This window comes from Zingiber officinale, chromosome 6B (assembly GCF_018446385.1).
Source record: "Zingiber officinale cultivar Zhangliang chromosome 6B, Zo_v1.1, whole genome shotgun sequence".
Classification (NCBI taxonomy): domain Eukaryota; kingdom Viridiplantae; phylum Streptophyta; class Magnoliopsida; order Zingiberales; family Zingiberaceae; genus Zingiber; species Zingiber officinale.
The window spans coordinates 97,340,536-97,359,780 of record NC_055996.1 but is presented as its reverse complement, the minus strand read 5'-3'; the positions used below and the strand labels follow the sequence as shown (position 1 = coordinate 97,359,780).

The window sequence follows — 19,245 nt, the reverse complement described above, 5'->3', positions numbered from 1 at the left end:
GTGGCTGCTGAACGCGGCGCGACCCTGCGTCAGACAGACCCAGACGGTCCGGCTCGGTGCGGACGCGCCTCAACTTTTGGCCGACCGGTTGACAAAACCGGATTGGTCGAGGCATCCTCACGTGCGGAAAACGTGCCCACAATGCTACTCTGCCTTGGACAGCAAGCCGAGCGCTCTGTAATACTTTCGTAGCGGGCGGCCCTCCTCTTCTGAGAACCCTTCCAAAGTCTCGACTTTCATCGCCGCCGGTTCCCGCATCCCCAGATCCCCCCTCAAATCGCTCGAAATGTTCCTCACCAGGTTGATATCCTCTCTCTCTATATATATATTGTTCTACCGTAAATGTTTCTCATAGATCGAGCTTAATTTCTTCCTTGGGTTTTGTGGGTGTTTATGATTTTAGGACCGAGTACGATCGTGGCGTCAACACTTTCTCCCCGGAGGGGAGGTTGTTCCAGGTCGAGTACGCCATCGAGGCCATCAAGGTTGGTGCTTTCGTTACTAGTTTATTCTACTGCTTTTCCCCTTTTTTCATTTTGTGATCTTGGAGCCGGAAGGTACTCGGATGACAGGTGCTAGATCTTTGATGAATTGGTTTTATTCTGGTGGCAGTTGGGCTCTACGGCCATTGGATTGAGGACGAAGGAAGGCGTTGTGCTTGCTGTAGAGAAGCGTGTGACCTCACCCTTACTGGTTTGCTGATTAAACATTCTTTTATTTTCTTTCTATAGTAGATTATTAGTATGGCTGAGTGCAAGTTCGATTTTGTTGCTGAAGTTTGCAACATAGCCAACAGTGATGAAAGTATCACAATTTTAACTTAGAAATGAGTTCGCGTTGTTTATACTATGAGCTAGATCAGAGCCTCTGTATGCAGCATCATACCTGTAAATCTGTTATTTACATTAAAATTTTTGAATATCCCTTTTTGATTATATTTTTCATCTTTATGTATAACTGTTAGGAGGATAGCAATTCTTTAGGTTTGGAATTCATTTAGCTAAGTGGATGAGGTCCTTGTCTGAGATAGTGGCTCACACCTCAACTGAAGAGATCAAATAAAACAAGGATCTCATCCGATTATTTAATCCCTTCAGTTCCTTATTGGAGACTAATAAAACCTTGGCTTACAATTTTAAACATTTTCCCCTTGGCTTGCAATAAAACTTTAAACCTTGTCGAAATAAAATAAAATAAAATAATGATCTGAAAACATTTTGTGGAGGCATCCTTCAATTGGTGACTGGCATCCTGTTATGATTGAATTTGATGGAAGAGGATGAGATGGGATAGGATAAAGGGGAGAGAGATTTGTGAAAGTTAACTGGAGGATAAGAACAGTATGAATATATAAAATAATAACTAAACATTGAAATTGAACTTTTTTTACTGTTTGTATTATTTATGTAATGGAAACTAAAGCTTGATTTTTTTTTAAAAAAAAATACCTTTTTCTCTCGATAGTTTTGGTTCTCATTCATAATACTTTGAATATAATACACAGTTAAATTTTTAGGTTGAACTAGATTGATCTCATAATTTGAAGAACCTCTCTTTTGACCATTAGGATCAAGAATAATGTGAAATAATGAAAAAGTGCATTGTTAAAATACCAAGAGAATGAATTGGTGTAAAACATTTGTTGTGGTGTGCACATTTACATGTCAAGACACCACATATATCACTGAATCATTAAAGGAAAAAATGACGATGCAAGGAGAAGTAGCGGAAGGCCTAAGGGGGTAGTTGGTTTGTGGAAGAAAACATCCACAATGAATGCCATTCAAAGAAATGTGTTTCCTAAGCATGTAGTGGATGGAGATTGGCATGTCTGATTTAGCAATTCCATTGATAACCTGATAATCTCTAACAAGGTTTAAAGTATCATTCCAAGCCAAGGGTTTGGCTTTGACAGAAATGATGCCTTGCTATTGTTGTGTTGAAATGCTATCACATGGTGCTGGTGGTCAATCAGGATTAGCAGGGAGAAAGAAGAAGAAGATCAAAGGCTCCTTATCCAGGGTAGTTCTTCTCATGTCTCCACTTAGCTTATGGAACATGATGAAGTAAAAGTTAGGTGAATCAAAATCCTAGTATTTTAGCAGATTGTTGGACTTGGATGACCTTTGTGATTATGGAAGAAGACTTCGTCGCCAATACAACATTCATAACCTATCAGTTGCCTCTTGTGCCTTGGTGCCTGTGAGTTCGCTTCGCTTGTGATACCAACCACTCATGCAGATGAAAGATAGTGAGAGGAGCCAAAGACAGGAAGACGTGTGGAAGAAGATGAAGACATGTCTTGTGTCTTAGACTCAGACCTATTATGTATGCTTGTTCATGGCTTGAGTGATGTGTTTCACCCATGCTAATCAACAAAGAACAGATTTTAAAACTGTAATCTCTAATAAATTTCAATAATATTGCAGAAAAAATTATCATTTAAAGTCATGTATGCCCAACTGTAGCTGTGTTACAACCATGTTTCTTAGTCAAATGATGATTCATTCACTACCTCTTTCTGCATCAATTGGCCAGTGATTAATTATAATTTTGCAAGTTCTTCTATAGGTTGTTAAACTTGTAGCAGTGTGTCGATATCATACTATAACTTATGGAATGTTGTATTACTACCATATTTCCTTGAAATACTTCTCAACTTGATGTGCTACAAAGAGCTTATGTTTTGAAAAAGGTTGAAATTCATCAGGATTTATTGAAGCATCACTCTCTACATCAGTTGATCTGTGTTTTAAAAAGTCCTAATAGCTACATAGTGCTTAGTCCATTTTGTTGATTTTTGACATGATCATTTTCATGGCTTCTTAGTATTCTAGTCATTTTACTTTTACAGGAACCCAGCAGTGTGGAAAAGATTATGGAGATTGACGAGCACATAGGCTGTGCAATGAGTGGATTGATAGCTGATGCACGAACTCTTGTAGAACATGGTCGTGTTGAAACTCAGGTTCTGTTCTACAGCTTTGGTCATATTGAAACTTTTATCATGTCTATGAATTCTGTAGGTCTTTGGTAAGACAGCTGGTATTCTGTTTTTTTTTAATTGATTAAATCAATTTGTCTACCAGAATCACAGGTTTTCGTATGGTGAAGCAATGACTGTTGAGTCAGCTACCCAAGCACTATGTGATCTGGCTCTTCAATTTGGTGAAGGAGACGAAGAATCTATGGTTAGCACTATAGATTAATTATAGGGGGGACATAATTTGTGTATCTTCTCTTTGTAGAATTCATGGTTACCACTGTAGATTCTTTTTGAAAATCTCCCTAGAATAAATTTCAAAAGGAAACATTTTTTTACCTTCTCTTATTTGTTTATCACGATGGAAAGTTTCGCAATTAGCATAGCCATGTTGATTCACTATTTGAGTGAAATTCCAATTATGATTCTCGTATAATGAATACTCTGGAATCTCTTCAAATTAATATTAAATATTAATGCTATTGCTAAGATCTGTCTCTTTGATTTTGATTTTACATCCACATCAAAGATTCTGCTAAGAATAATTTAAATCATGCATTGTCTTTCTTTGTAGGGTTATAAACTGTGATGAGTCATAAGCAGTATATATATATATATCCATGGTTAATTACTGAATATTATTGGAGATGTTCTGTCTAGGATTAATTATTGATGATTTAGCAAACTTATTCAAGCACATCTGCCACATATTTATACTTGCACCTCAAACTTTCAAATTGTCATATGAATTATGAAGGTTACTAACTACTTAGTATTGGTGCAGTCACGACCATTTGGAGTATCTCTTCTGATTGCTGGTTATGATGAGAATGGACCTAGCTTGTAAGTACTTGTTACTTTTTAATGTTTAGTGCAGCAACTGATTACTGATGTTGATTGGCATGTAATGTTTGTAGATTTACTTTGTTACTAACGGTGTTTGCTTTTATAGTTCACATATACCATTATGGAAATATAGCAACAGAAACTTTTCATGAGTTTTATTTAACTATTTCGTAGTGGTAATGTTGTTTCTTGTAAGATAATATTTTATTTCCTCAATGGCCTAAAGTGGCCAAAGTACCAAAAAACATAAAATTCTCATGACAATCATGCCTAGAAGGGATCTGACTTTGTTGTCTTGTGGGATTGTTACTACTGCTAAGATGATCTTTCCATGGCCCAAAATATTCTTCAGAGAGTAAATGACAAATGTTCTAATGCATGGGTATTATTGGAACGCATCTTTCTGTACTTTAAGGTTTCTGCTTGATATTTACTAATGTCAAAAGTTATCTGGTAAAATCTGAAGCATCTCATATATTGTTATGTAGTCCTGAATTGTAAGGTTTTGTTCACATGCTATAAATTGAAGGTACTATACTGATCCATCTGGCACATTCTGGCAATGCAATGCAAAAGCAATAGGGTCAGGATCTGAAGGAGCTGATAGTTCTCTTCAAGAACAATACAACAAGGTGAGCCAATTTTAGATAAAAGGAGCTGATGTGAGACAAATATGCTTCGGCAGCAGCTTGTGGTCATTTAGATCTGTAGTTACTTTCTATTTGCAAGCATAAGTGGCCAAGTAATGCATCAAGTTTGTGCATGCTTTGACTCACGAGTTGTGTGACGTCTGGATAGTGGGGATGACAATAATTTCATGAGAGCCTTGTTTATGCAGGACCTAACCCTTCAGGAAGCTGAAACTATAGCTCTTTCAATCCTGAAACAAGTCATGGAGGAAAAGGTATCCTTCTTGTGGTTTTTCTGTATCTAGTTGCTTTATATAACTAAAATATCTGTGTCGTCAAACCTAGATCCGTAATGGTGCATTGAAGCTCCCTTATGTATGGATTATAACTTGGTCAATTGGTTGGACATAGATGATCTTTTAAATGTGAATAAACAATGCATTATAAACTAAGGCTTAACGATCAAATTCTAGGTTTTCTATTTTGTGTTACAATACGTCTGAGTATTACATTTTTCCCATTGCTAAGCTAGTAATTTGCATGAACAGGTGACCCCTAATAATGTCGACATTGCAAAGGTTGCCCCTACTTACCATCTATACACACCTGATGAGGTCAAAGCTGTCATCACTCGCCTCTGATTGGCTTGGCTATTTATCTTTTATTTGTGTTTTTGTACTTGGTACTAATGGCTAGATTGCTCTAAAATGTGCTGGATGTTGTGGCCTTATTACTTGTTGGTTGCTTATCCACTGAACCAATTTAAGCATTCGAAGGAGTACTAAAGATAGTTCTTCTTTCTTGTGAAATGATAAGTTCTCATAGGTCATTTTTCACATTTGCAGTGAAACAAATTAATGGCCAACACAAAATTTCGGTTAAGTTTTAGCTTGCAAGCCCGTGATACTTTATCTAGGCATTGTATACTTTCATGACTTTGTTTTGTGTTGTGTATTTTTATTATGGGGATGTCTGAAGAGTCTGGAAATCTAACCTGGCAGGGATGTTTTTGGGCTCACTGGGTGGTTCACTATTTGTTATCTTAACAAATCCTTTGTGAGGGCAGTTTTCTCGGAGGCCTTGGTGATTGTTTTACCTCAAGTTTACTTGGACCGTAGTTCCTCAATATAGAAGAGACTCAAAAAGAGTCTCTTTGTTTTCTTGCGGTATGGCTAGCTCGTCCGTCTTTTACTACCATAAAAGCGAATTAGGGCAGAGGCAGAAGGCCTACCACTTTTGGGATTCAAGATACATCGGCAAAATGGAACGAAGAAACGATTTAATCAAATGCCCAAACTTTTATCCCCTGAGGGAGCCTAAGCAGTGAAGTGGATAGAGTTCTGATGGAGTCCTTGTACCACTAGGAGGGAACCACGTACTTTGAAAGAGAGACTGGAATAGATTTTTAGGCTCTAGGGATGGGAATAGAAAGTGGATGTAAGATTAAGAAACTCTTGAATTTTGGCAATTGACTGTTTTATTGGCCTTCACATAATAGACGGGATGTACGCTATCTACGTTGATGCAATTTTCAAGCGAGGATATGGATTAAGATGTATTCTCGTGGATTGATGCACAGATCACCGGAGTCGATTTCACGAGCGTTGGATCCTATGACGATCCTACGAGCACGGGAGCCAGCAACGCCCGGCTCCCCTTTCAGGAGGACGGATCGTCCGGAATTTATGGACCAGAGAATGGTCTATTATATGAATTGATCCATTTTGATGGATCTTATCTATTAAATAGATGGAGTCTATCATAATCCATCAATCAAAGGCAATGGATTATCCATCCCACCAGACCTTTTAGGTGGTGACATGGTGAAATTGCTTGGTGACATGATGAAATTGTTTCATAATGTATTTTCCTGACTACAATTGACCTCATGCTTCTTCATTTTGTTTTAGAGAAAAATATCTTTAACCCTTTCTATTTTCTATCAAGAAGTATTTTGTCCCCCTTATTTAAAAAACAATACTTAACTCCTCACCAATCACCATAATCAAATGTGAAAAAAATTATAAAAGATATAATTGTATTTTGGGGGAAAAAATATATTGAATAGATATGGAAAATAATTACATGTCTTCGGGGTCGACTCTTTATTTATTGATTAGTTTAATTAATGGTGTACGTAGAGAGAAAAATATATATAAAAAGATAAAAAAAATATATATATATAGAAGCATCCGGTGATGATGCCTTTTGTCATTCGCTCGGATATGTGATTGATGTCGGTGTACCTGCTCTCGGTATCCTGTAAAGTAAAGTTTGTCAGCTAAGGATTGGCACGTGAGGTTCGCGTGCATATATGAGAAAGTAAAAGAATTTGAAGAAGACGAAGAAAATTTATCTTCGCGTAAGAAAAGAAATTATACTTTCACCTATTGTCATGAAACCTTATATAATCATGGATAGAAATGGATCTAAAATTTTAAATTTAGGGGGAACTAAATAAAATAATTATTATACATTGTATTTGAAGACTGCGCAGCCGTGACAACTAAATTATACATTTTAAACTACTTAATTTTATTTAATTGATATAATTAAGTATTAATCTTTAGATATATTCTGAGAGGTTATATAAAATTTATTGATTTTAATTAATAAATTTATAGTCATGTACATGTTGAAAATATTAATTAGGGCATTGAATAGAATTAGTTTATAATATCAATAAGGAAATAGAAGTGGTTATAAATTATCAATAAATTTAATATGAGTTTTTTTTTCTTACGATTATAAAAAAAAAATCAAAAAGATAAGGATATAATTATTTTTTAATTTTTTTTTACATTTGACTTTGGAGGTTAAATATTATTTTTAAAATAAGAGGAGGGGTAAAATACTACTGGATAGAAAATAGAAAGGAGTTAGGGATATTTTTCCCATTTTTTATTTAAATTGCAAATGTTTTCAGAATTCATTTTTCCTAAATTGTTCCATACGGATTCGACTTTTCTTTATTTTGTTAGCTATTCAACTTGGACAGCGTTAACACTTGAGCTGTATGCAGATTGTGGGTAATTTGACTCGCACTATAATTATTTCTTTTAGTTAGCATCATTTTTCAGTTTTTTAGATCGATTAATTTTAAAAATGATCAATCTAATTTCATAAAAAAAAATTATCGATCATCCAAATAAATTCAGAAGTGCATACTATAATTTTTTTTTTATTTAGCATAAGATATTCAATTCTTTGGACCGATTAATTCTTGGAATGATCAATTCAACTTCATAAAATTTTTATTTATCAATCATCAAAATAAATCAAAGTTTTTTTTATCGATCATCAAAATAAATTCAGAAAAAAATTTTATCAATCATCAAAATAAATTCAAAAGTACTCGTAATGAATAGTCCAACAATTTAACATAATTTTAACATCAACTATGTCACTAGGAAAATATTCTACAATATACTGTAGTGTAGCTGAGAACGAAATATGAATACTTCAAAGACTGCATAGACGTCTTGCCGTTTTACCATAAGCTGGGGACATACCATAGCTGCTGTTGGTTGGCCAGCAATTAGAAACATTCGAAACACCCATTTGTACTATTTTGATTGCTTATTCAATGAGATGAACAGATGAAGAGAGTTCAAATGGATGCCTTTTTTCTGTTTTTCATCATTTTCTCGATTCTCAATCTTATCTTTGCTACAAAGAGACAAGATAGAATCAGGATTTCTGTACAATCCAAATAAATTCCCAGGCTGAGCAGGCACATTGAAGGCAATACAGTGGAGTGTTAACCCAAAACTGTTTCACTATCACAAATTAAGGTGGCACTCATAACAAATTCTATCTGTTATCTTTACAAAGTGGTATTTCAAAAACAAAAACAAAAAAAAAGAACAAAGAACAAAGAACAAATAACAAAGAACAGTGTACATGTATAATCAGCCAGATGTTAGAATCCAAATCATGACTAGACCAGAACAGAAGATGAAATTTCAACAACCCAGGCACAGGGAAACCCCCAAAAAATAAAAAAAAATAAAAACATTTATAATCAGCTAGCTAGATGTCAGGATCCACGACATGACTAGAGCAGATGCTGAGACAAACATCCATGTGATAAAAGCCATAGCGGTAGAGACTTGTAATTTACCACATGAAAGCTGAGGAAATGATTTGCAGAAGTCCGTGTCCCTCACAAACAAAACAGTCACACCTGCTGAGGAGCATGCTGCTGCCAGGGACAGAGTTCCTGTTACCTACATTATACCACATGAATATTAGTTGCCACAACACCTGAAATATCACTATTTACTTATTTCCTTTCATATTCTTTTCCTTCCACCTTAATTGTGAGAGATGGACAACTCTCTCCAGAATAGCTAAACTAATGACGAGGCTTTCCATCCTCATCGACGAGAGTTGATGCCATTGCAAAAATATATTCAAAGGAAGTACATCTAGATAGGGAAAACCAGTTAATTTTATTTCCATTATGTTGACTAATGCTCGACCTATTTTAAGTAGAATGATACTAACAAGCTGTCAGCAGTTTAAGAAGATGCTAAAATCAAACTATATTTCATTTTGCAACCAACAGTTTAGATAGTGAGACAAATTCCAAATAAAGTCATATAATTGACATTGCACTGATGTACTGTTAGGGGAAAAGAGCATAGTTTATTTGAAGTCCTAGACGACATACGGTATGCCCAATGGAGGTGTACGCTTAAATAAAGTCAAACAACTATAGGAACATTATCCATCCTTGGCTAAAAATTCATACACATGCGGATGTGCCGATTGTTTTGTGCTTCCATGATGCCTCACTGATGTTTCATCTCAACATGACAAAATTGTGCTTGTTATCAAATGAAAATTAAACTTGATTTTGAAGGATTTACAATGGCCCGACTAAAGGGTTGAATAGACGATACACCCAAATTGTCAATTTCTCATATAAATACAAAAAACAATCCACACATATTAGTGCAAGTGCTTGTATGTGATTAATTGGATTTGTAAGCATATATGCACAACAAAAATAAAATGATAAGCTAAATGTGGCACTTAAATGAAGATGTGACATGGTTTGGAGATCCAATTCCACTGAACCATCTCTTCACAAAAGGTAATGAGACAAATCTTTACAAAAAAAGATAACATGTTGACCTAACCTTTGGGATTTCCCAAGTTGTTACAAGCTTGTACCCTAACAGGGATTTCCCTTACAATTAACCTCACTTCACCATAAGTAATATAAATGAAAGTTAAGGAGAAAGAAAATTGCCAGTCAACAAAAGATGACTTGGAAGTGAGTCCCACAATCAAAGGCTTCACAAACATCAAACCCTTGGTAGCTCACCTACTATCTGGGCAATCACAATATTGTTTTAATAATGTTACATGCTCAAAGAGAAGCCCAAGATTAAAATTTCGTAAACACTCACGGCTGTCACATCTTTAGGTCTTTAGCTCCTTGAGTCCACAAACTCCTCCCAACAACTCAATCCGAGCGACACCTCGATTTGAGCTTCCAACTCAAGTGCATTAAACTCCACCTTCAACTTTGGTGCAACAACCCAACCCAAGCAAAAGCCTTGAGCACATGATCTTCACAATTGCCATGTTACAACTCAATATCATCGAGTCTATAAGCTCCACTAGGTCCAAGCCTCTAACCTTCGAGCACACAATCTCCATAATCACCATGTGCACTAAGTATTGAATATTTGATGCACATATCAATAAAAAAACATACCTAACTTAATCCATATTGTGAAGACATTAAAATTAAGCCCAACCATAAGGCAGGAGTCATTTTCCTACAAATTTTATACTAAACTATGCCTCAACATCAAAATTCTTTCTAGATATGCACAAATGGATCAGCCACAGTCCAACTTAGAGTGATGCCTGTATTTATTTTTTATCCACAAATATTTTATTTTAGAATTTAAGATCCATTTTCCTTCCCAATCTCCTACCCAGAGGATGCTACTTTTGCGGCTAAATCATTTCCATGCTACCATAATTTCCTGTTCAAAGAATCATTTCATACATGTTGCAATCGTCAAGGGTATCTTGGTCCAAGCATCTACAATATACCATATCCCCCAAGATATATGCTGCAGTAGCCTTTCTGTCTCTTGCTTCAAGAACTTATTGCATTCCCTTGCCTCCTTGAAATACAGATTTATGGTCTGGCTCATGCTGATAACTGATGGAATAGAAAGAGTTTCCTTCATCCAACCCAGAATCCCTTGCACAATTACAGCTTACAACCAAATGACCACTACTCATCTACTGTTTATATCTTCCTATGTGCACCATGGGTTGTCTAAAATAATGCAATCAGACAACAAACTGCCTATCTTGTCTCAATGAACCCAAACACATCTTTTTCACTTATGCATCATGGAACCATATGTAAATAAATAGATGCTTTAGTTAAATTCGTTGGAAACTGAACAATTGCATCTTGAAAAATGAAGCCAGAATAGCTATGTTGCCTTCACATGATTTATGACTGAGTCGGCTGTTAGAAATCTCATCTATCAAAGCTGATAGTTATGATCATTTTAACTGTACTTCTATCCACCCGAATTGGATTTTCTCAAAATTGGAACACTGATTTGATACTACCAGTCTACCACCATTGACACACCTTATCACACACACACACACACCTTCCCTCTCCAACTTTGTCAAAATAGAAAATTTCTTTCAATATGCATCTTGGCAATCGTAGCATCCCATACTTTCATGTATGGTATCCATACTATTTATGCTTGAATCACATTTAAACAACAGAAAAGTGTGAGTATAGATCTGCGATTTATTCTTAAAGAGGCATTAAGTAGACATTTATTACATGTGACATTTAAAGTTCAGTGACATATTACCAAAAGAAGAGAAATACACGATCAATGTAGTTGAAATGATATAACATAGGATGACTAATTTAATAGCTTCCCGCTGGCAACAAGATTCATGTTAACTAGCCATGACCTTAACATCTAAAAAGAAAATCAAACATAGTCAAATATCAAATAACTAAGACATACTTACCCAGTCACCTACTACGAACAAGCTCACTAGCAAATGGTTATGTAGATCTCTTTTGACCTTTATTGCATATATGTCAAGGCATGCTAGGCCCAAACTCCACAGAGCTTGCAGTCCCATAGAAGCAACCAAGTAACTGGATGCAAAACCAACAGTCTTAAAGTTACGAGCAAGATCACCCTATAATCTAATTGATTCTTTTAAAAATAAGTTGCAATAACATATTGTTCCTACCAAAATTGCATCTAAAGCACACTATTTTATAAATAGAACAATGAACAGTAAACAGAGTATACCATGACATAAAGGTTAATAGAAAGAACAATGTCGCTACAATTGTGGACATCTTATTTTATCAGATAGAAAGTTCATGGCTTTCTTTAAATATACATATGAACGATGAGACTTATTAGTGGGAAACCTTTGATGAACCAAAGGATAATTTTATGTAAGTTCTAAAGAATTTTCTTTTTCACTCTATGATAGGTGGCCAACATGGACAACATAGCAATTAATATTATTTGTTCAATCTATTTACTAACCAGCTCTGAAAAAGTCAACCTAGGAGATCCAATCATGCAATGCTCTTTGAGTAGCTTAAGAATGACTATATGCATTCGGAGGGATAATTCTCACCAGAGCACTAGTTGTACTGCCCTTCAATTCTAACAAGAAGTGCATCCACTATGGTATTCATTCATTTTGAGCTTAGATGTTTACACTTCTGACTGCCAGAATTAGCATAACCAGGCAGGATGACTTGTGCAGCTTGTTTTTCTGGTGGCATGACTCTGTTCAGATGGATTGTTCAGACAATTTAGATCAATGTAATCTGCACTTGTTTTTCACTACTATAGCTAAGAAGATGGTGGCATGACTATGGTTTATTAAATTTTACTATTTAAAAGGAACTGGATTTCTTAGACTCCATCTCTTGGAGAAATAATCACTTTCATTTTCTAAAAAGGGGATATCCTCTTTCATGGAAAGAATTTTTCAATTGTGAGAAACTTTTCCTCTTCGAGTTTTCAATATGTGAAAATTGTTTATGTGAGATAATGAACCCCTATTCCATGCCAATTTCAGTAAAAACTCTGTGTGAGTTTCAATTCAATTTTGTTGTTGCATCAATAAATGCTTAAGAAAATTTATGCCACAAAGAAAACATAATTATCATGAGATTGAATACAAATAAATTGCAAATGCACATTAACAAGAAAAAATGGTTGTCGGTGTAATTAAGCCACATCTTCCAATCAAAAGGTTGTTTAAGATATCAAACTGATGGAGGCTGAAATTCATTTACTTATTAAAAATTAGGACTCCAATTGTTAAGATTTAACAAGTAATGATATAGGATGGATTATTCAAGAAGTCTTGTGACGGCCGTTTCAGACACAAACATTGTTGATTATCAAACTCTCCTCTGAGAGTTTATATAAATGAATCCTTTGAAAACACTAGAATTCTCGTAATCCATTAACTGAATTTAGTAAGGAAAATAAATTACCATGCCCCTCCAATCTATCTAGACATTCCGAAGTCAATTATCTCGGCTGACATCAGTAAACACTATTTTCCTAATAACCTTCAAAACTTCACCGATTAGGATTCGGACACACCAAAGATACGAGCTTTACTATCACCCTCACAATTTTGATTCACCCAAACGATCAAAAGATTCAGAACATCTCAGCTCCAGAAAAGAAACAAGCATACAGAAAATCTCAGAATCAGTACCAGAAAGCGGTGTAATTGGCGAACCCGAAGGCAGAGAGCATGACGGCGATTGAAACCCCGGCGAAGGTAATCTGGCCAGTCCTCAGAAAAAGCCCGCTCCGGGTCCCAGGGCTTCCAAGCACCATCTTCATCTCCTCCTCCGCCGCCTTCCTCCTCGAAGAACCCTAGATTAATCGCTCCAAAACACTCCAAATGTTCAATTTCTTATGCGAACCTCTAGGCCTCCTCCCCCAATTACAGAAATCCCAAATTCGAAGATCGCTATTTCTTGCTCATATTGCCGGCCGATTGATCACTGCATGCCGGAAACGACATAGTAATCATCCAAATGAGAGAGAAGCAAGCGCTTAATAAATTCGCGAGCTCAGAAGAAGCGGTACGAATCTGGTGGCCGATGCCATTGGTCGTTTGCCTGCGTCTGCGTGATTTGCTTAACAACCATTACAATACTATTAAGCGTGCACACCACGTCTCCAACCGCTATGGAAAAATCTACTTCGCCCTAAAAACTAACTAATATTTTTAAAATACCCTTCAAATTTTAAAAGTACCATCACTGAGTCACTGACGGATTCTTCACTAATTATTTGGTGCTGATTGGATTTGAGTGAAAATCTAACCATGCACATTTATTCGAGGTGTGAAATAGCAAATGTGCAATGAAGAATATATGTCTGTTTTTTTCAAAAAAAAAAAAACATGTCATCATCGATTAATATAACAAATTAAAACTCTGATTTGAATCGAACATTTTAATTTGGAAAAAAAATTAAAAGGCCCTCATTCCATCAACTCTCCACGGAGTATGAGTTATCCTCAGTAACTATCATAAACATTAAATACAATATTCAACAATATTTATGTTAGAATATCTATGAAATAAATATAATTTGAGATTTTCAAAATGATTCACGTTATAACATATCTCTCTATATATATATATATATATATTTATTATAACAGCTATGATTTTTTAATTACTACAATATATATCTAACCTGATAAAAATATTTACATTGTAAAAGATATGATTTTATAGTTACTACAATGTAAATTTAATCATATTCTCATACACATTTACTTTATAACAATTACGATTTCGTAACTATTATAATACTAATTTAACTTGCTCATCTAAACACTCACATTATAATAGTTATGACATTGTAACTGTTTCAAATGCTACAATATTTATAGTAGCTACATTTTCGTAGTTACTATAACATATCTAATTGGTTGATGATGTGATGGGAATATAGTTGCTACAATACAAATTCAACCATGTTCAAATACACATTTACGTTATAGTACTTATGAAACTATAGTTGTTACAACACAGATTTAATTTGCTCACATAATACTTATGTTGTAGTAGCTACAAATTTATAATTATTATAAATATTATAATATTTATAGTAGCTATAATTTCATAATTGATAGAACATGCCCTATTAATTTACAATGGGGTGAGAAGGTAGCTGAGAAGGTAGCTGTGTTATTTTTAAAAGGGAGACTAGTATATAGTATGGGGGTGTTTTCCATAAAAAATCAAAAAAAAAAAAGGAATGTTCGATGATTCCAATAGAAGGGATGCTTTTGATAATTCAATAGGCATTGCCCTTTTAATTTTATAATTGTGAGGCATTTTTGAACTATCTAAAATTATAGTGGATCATGTTTTTATATCACATTAAATACTGAAGAAGAAAAAAATATTTTTTAGAGAATATTATTCCGGAAAACAAATGGAACTTAATGCAAAAAATATATCGTTGCAGAGGTGTCTGTTACTGTCAGGCATAGTCATATATAGAGCTAATCCAATCCACTAGATAAGGCCTTGAATTAACTGCTAACATTTTGTTTTGTTTTTTTTTTTTTCGTAGGAAAACAAATTTTCACTCAATCCGATTCCTGCAGCCCGCCGAGGAAGAGAGAGCCGACGAAGAGGCCGGCGGCTCCGACGCCCAGGGCAGCGGCGATGAAGGCCTGCACGGCCACGAGCACGGCGGAGTCGTCCGGAATGATGACGATGGCGACGACGGCGGCGACGAAGAGGGGGAGAGAGACGGAGGCGAGGGCGGAAGGGGAGGAGCCGGCGGTGCGTTCAAGGAGGCTGAGCAGCCCGAGTTCCTCTGCCTTGGACAGGAAGCCGAGGCGCTCGATGGAGGAGAGGGTGAGGCCGAGGTCCTCCGCCTTGGAGAGGAGCCCGGCCTTCTCGACGCCGGACAGCACCTTCTTCGTCTCCAGCTTCTTGAACACGTCCACCGGCACCTCCTCGCTGGCCTCCACGAACAGCCCCGCGCCGTACCACTCCTTCTTCCACTTCTCGTCTAACCGGTTCACCTGCGACGACAAATCACCGTCAGGCGGACGTAGGTACGTTAATAGCTAAGGGCCGGAAACAGGGCAGAGGAGGAGCGACGGAATTGAAAGCGTTGCCTTCTTCTTGGGCGCCATGGCCAGGATCTTCGAGCAAGGTCTCCGGTTGGAGGTTCGGGGAGATGGCGAAGAGAAGAAAGCGGAGGCGATCGTGGACGCCGCCATGGCTGCTGGCTTCCAAAGCTTCGCCTGTTCTTTTTATTGGTTCCTGATTGATGATGGGTGGTTGGCTTGGATTTTGGGGCTTTATGTCATGGTTATTGTTATTCCTTTGTATTTAAATAATTTCAATATTTATTCTGTCTTGTGGAGAATTTTTTATTAGTTGATTTGAGAAATCTAATATGGACCAATGGAGGAGGAGGAGGCTTATCCAATTAGAGTGATGGTGAGTAAATTATATGTTCAATAGCTCTGTTTGGAAGATATGTGCGGTGCAGTCAATATTGTAGGAGTGTTTGGTGATTTTGAAATTAATTTTCAGCCTGTATAAAATATTTTATTAGGGTTTGATCATTTCATAGGGTTATTATGTCAAAGTAAAATGTCTCTAAAAATTATAATTTATTTGCCTGTATTATCTTACTGTGGGGCTAATAATTCTAATAGGAAATGATATGGTGTATAAAGGTATGGTCTGGTTAGGGATGGTAATGGATAGAATTTGGATAGGATTTCATATCCTCCGTATCTATCCCTATTTATTATATATATGCACATACATATCCCCATACTCATCGGATATTTAACTTTCATACTCATCCCCATACCCGTCGGATTTTTGGGTATCCATATCCTACTCATCATCCTATTACTCCCTACCATTTTCATTTTAAAAAAAAAAATATTTCAATGTACTTGTCAGATCTTCCAAGTCTCGTGCTCCTTCAATCGGGTGAACATTTCTCGTGGAAAAAAAGATAAGATACGTGTTGATGACCGGATAAAGAGACAAACCAAGTATTTTTTAAAAAAATGGAAAGTGGGCTAAAGTTTTTTTTTCTCAATAAAAAATGAGGCTATATATATATCAGGTATCGGGTAGGGTATGAGTAGGATTTTATCACATCCGCCTCCAAACCCATACCCGAAATACTCATACCCGAATACCCATTTACTATAATCGGGTATAAAAATTCCCTCCATATCCTCCTCCATTCGGGTCGGATGTCGGATTACCCATCGGATTCAGGTGAAATTGTCATCCCTAGGTCCGGTAGAGTCAGACAGTCGAGAGTCAAGGAGATATAATAGTTAGAAATCAAGGGGATCGACGTGACAATCAAAAGTCAAGGGAACGTGGCAATCAGTAGTTTGGGAAAGAAGGAGTTGGACCAACTGACGTCATCAGCCGCATAATTCTCGGTCGAGTGCTTACAGATTAGGATCCCAGATCAGAGACATAAAATGTAACCTAGAGTAAGGTCTGGCCTTCCTCTACTGGTCTGGTTCCCTCAACCCAATCTTCATAAACAGGCCTAGTACTTTCAGTAAGATAGCTCCTGGTCGACCTTCCAGTACTCCAAGCGTAAAGGGGGGACCCTAGTCGTAGTTTGTCTCCCTCATCAAGACTGGAGCCAGGCGCCACATCCTAACAGTCATCCCAAGTTGCCCGTAACTAAGCCGGGCAGGACAGAAGACACTAGGCGACAACAATGTGAGGGAATCATAACCGTCTGTCAGAAAATAGCTACTATATGTCAGGGAATATTTCAATAGTCTGTTGTCATCTACGAATGGAACCTTCTTTCAGTCCATAGGAGGGTGTCACACGTCCTCCATCACCCGACAGACCCTGACACCCGACATTCTCTAACATCGGTCAGGCTCCAAAGGTATGCATGGTCATATAAAAAGAGAAGTCCTCTCCCTTGAGCAGGAACGCGTGCATTCACACTTGTCTTCTACAAGTCTTTTTCCTTCGTACACTGTTCTTCTGGGGAAAAGTACCTGACTTGAGTATCGGAGGGCCTGCACTGGGGGACTTTTTTCTTGGTTTCTGGTCTCTAATGTTCCATGTGCTTGTCTGAGTGTACGCAGAGCTTAAGTACCACCGGTTTTGTCACCGCCGTCCTTCAATCCCACGTGGGGGTCTGTTTTCCTAGGCACATACGCAAGGGTGCCCAAGTCTCTTCTCTGTCAACGCCAATAACATCTCAACAGGTTAACTCGCAAAACTTGGGTCTGATACCAAATAAATTGTCACGCCCCAGAGGAGTCTCTGCCAGAGAAAAATCCGACAGCATCTCCCCTGTATCGGTGATAATCTAAATCCATAAATACACAACCGTTAGGGTCTCTCAATCCTCGGCCAACACGGCCAGAATATAAGCAATAATTTAAATAAACATTCCACGTAGTTATATATATATATATATATATATATATATATATATATATATATATATATATATATATATATATATATATCAACCCTACTCCACTACAACGAGGAAAACACAATCCACAACGGAAAACTATTGCAGTGGAAAACATGAGCAACATACCAAAAATCTTGATATAAGATCCATGAGTGCCAAAAACACACATCACAAGTATGTATATCACATAACAAGAAACAAAAGACCAAAAATAGAAAACCATTACGACATGAAGTGGGGACTAGCTGTTGGTTGGTCCTAATAAGATCGTATCGGTTCCCCTGTACAAAAATTTTGTACAAGTCCTAAACCTTTCCTAACAACCTATTGTGTTCTTTAAAATTAAATTCGGAATCGCAAACAGAACTTAACATTATTGATTCCAAATTTAACTTATCTGTTGTTAGAGGTTTAGACTTGGATTGCAAATGATATTTAACATTATAGATCCAATTCCGCCTATGTTACAAATTCAATTAAATATTAATTTCAGAAATCGGCTCCTAGGTTAAACATGGTGAGACACTTGGCCTTCTTGGGTATGGGAACATCCACCACTGCCTCGACAAAGTCTCTTAACGAAATTCAATATTTAATTTCCATATATAACTCTAGGTTTAACCAAAAAGAACAATCGAATCACAAGATCGAAAAATAAAGAAACACAAACTCGAAACAAATCCGAATATCTAGAATTTCTAGCCTCTTGTGTTTGGTATTTCAAACCTATACAAAGAAAACTAGCATAATGCGGAATAGAATTACTAGTTATACCTTTCTTTGTAAGCAACAACCTCTTGGTCTTCTATCGTATTCCTCTTCTTATCTCGGACGTCGTGTGGGCGATGATCTACCGAGATGAGAACCACCCAAGCCCTTCTTCTTCCTTCTTCCAAGTTTCGGCCAAGCAAATTTCTCCAAGAGATAGCAAGTCTCGGCCACCACCACCAAGCTTAAAGGGATGCTAGAAACAAAGCATCCTTATCCTCCTTCTTCTCCTAGCAAGATCCGGCCACCTTCCAAGCTCCAAGAGATGATGAGGTTCGTCCAAGGAGAAGAAAGAAAAAGGAAAAGGGAGAATAAGAGGGCCGACCACACCAAGGAAGAGAGGAGAGGAATCGAAGAGAGTTCTCTTTGTGAAGGCACCCCCTCCCTCTCTTTTATAATCCTTGGTCTTAGCAAATAAGGAAAGTTTTAATAAAAACTTCCTTATTTTCTTTGTCATGAAAAGAAAATTTTAATTGAT

At 36.7% G+C, this 19,245-nt stretch overlaps 3 protein-coding genes across 3 annotated transcripts; 1 reads left to right on the top strand and 2 right to left on the bottom strand.

The window, feature by feature from the left end:
• The first annotated feature begins 140 nt into the window (after positions 1 to 140).
• LOC121993277 (proteasome subunit alpha type-5) lies at positions 141 to 5,267 on the top strand. The gene is made up of 9 exons (XM_042548004.1): positions 141 to 300; positions 404 to 485; positions 613 to 693; positions 2,855 to 2,968; positions 3,090 to 3,191; positions 3,768 to 3,826; positions 4,359 to 4,461; positions 4,668 to 4,733; positions 5,007 to 5,267. The coding sequence occupies exons 1-9, from the start codon at positions 287 to 289 to the stop codon at positions 5,097 to 5,099; spliced, it is 714 nt and encodes a 237-aa protein (XP_042403938.1). The 5' UTR covers positions 141 to 286; the 3' UTR covers positions 5,100 to 5,267.
• A 2,944-nt stretch (positions 5,268 to 8,211) lies between these two features.
• On the bottom strand, positions 8,212 to 13,654 carry LOC121993274 (CASP-like protein 5B3). Its single transcript, XM_042548001.1, has 3 exons — positions 13,237 to 13,654; positions 11,500 to 11,632; positions 8,212 to 8,687 (listed from the first exon to the last, which is right to left on the bottom strand). The coding sequence occupies exons 1-3, from the start codon at positions 13,365 to 13,367 to the stop codon at positions 8,487 to 8,489; spliced, it is 465 nt and encodes a 154-aa protein (XP_042403935.1). The 5' UTR covers positions 13,368 to 13,654; the 3' UTR covers positions 8,212 to 8,486.
• A 1,334-nt stretch (positions 13,655 to 14,988) lies between these two features.
• Positions 14,989 to 15,899, bottom strand: LOC121990455. Its single transcript, XM_042544585.1, has 2 exons — positions 15,679 to 15,899; positions 14,989 to 15,582 (listed from the first exon to the last, which is right to left on the bottom strand). The coding sequence occupies exons 1-2, from the start codon at positions 15,781 to 15,783 to the stop codon at positions 15,139 to 15,141; spliced, it is 549 nt and encodes a 182-aa protein (XP_042400519.1). The 5' UTR covers positions 15,784 to 15,899; the 3' UTR covers positions 14,989 to 15,138.
• Positions 15,900 to 19,245: the final 3,346 nt, after the last annotated feature.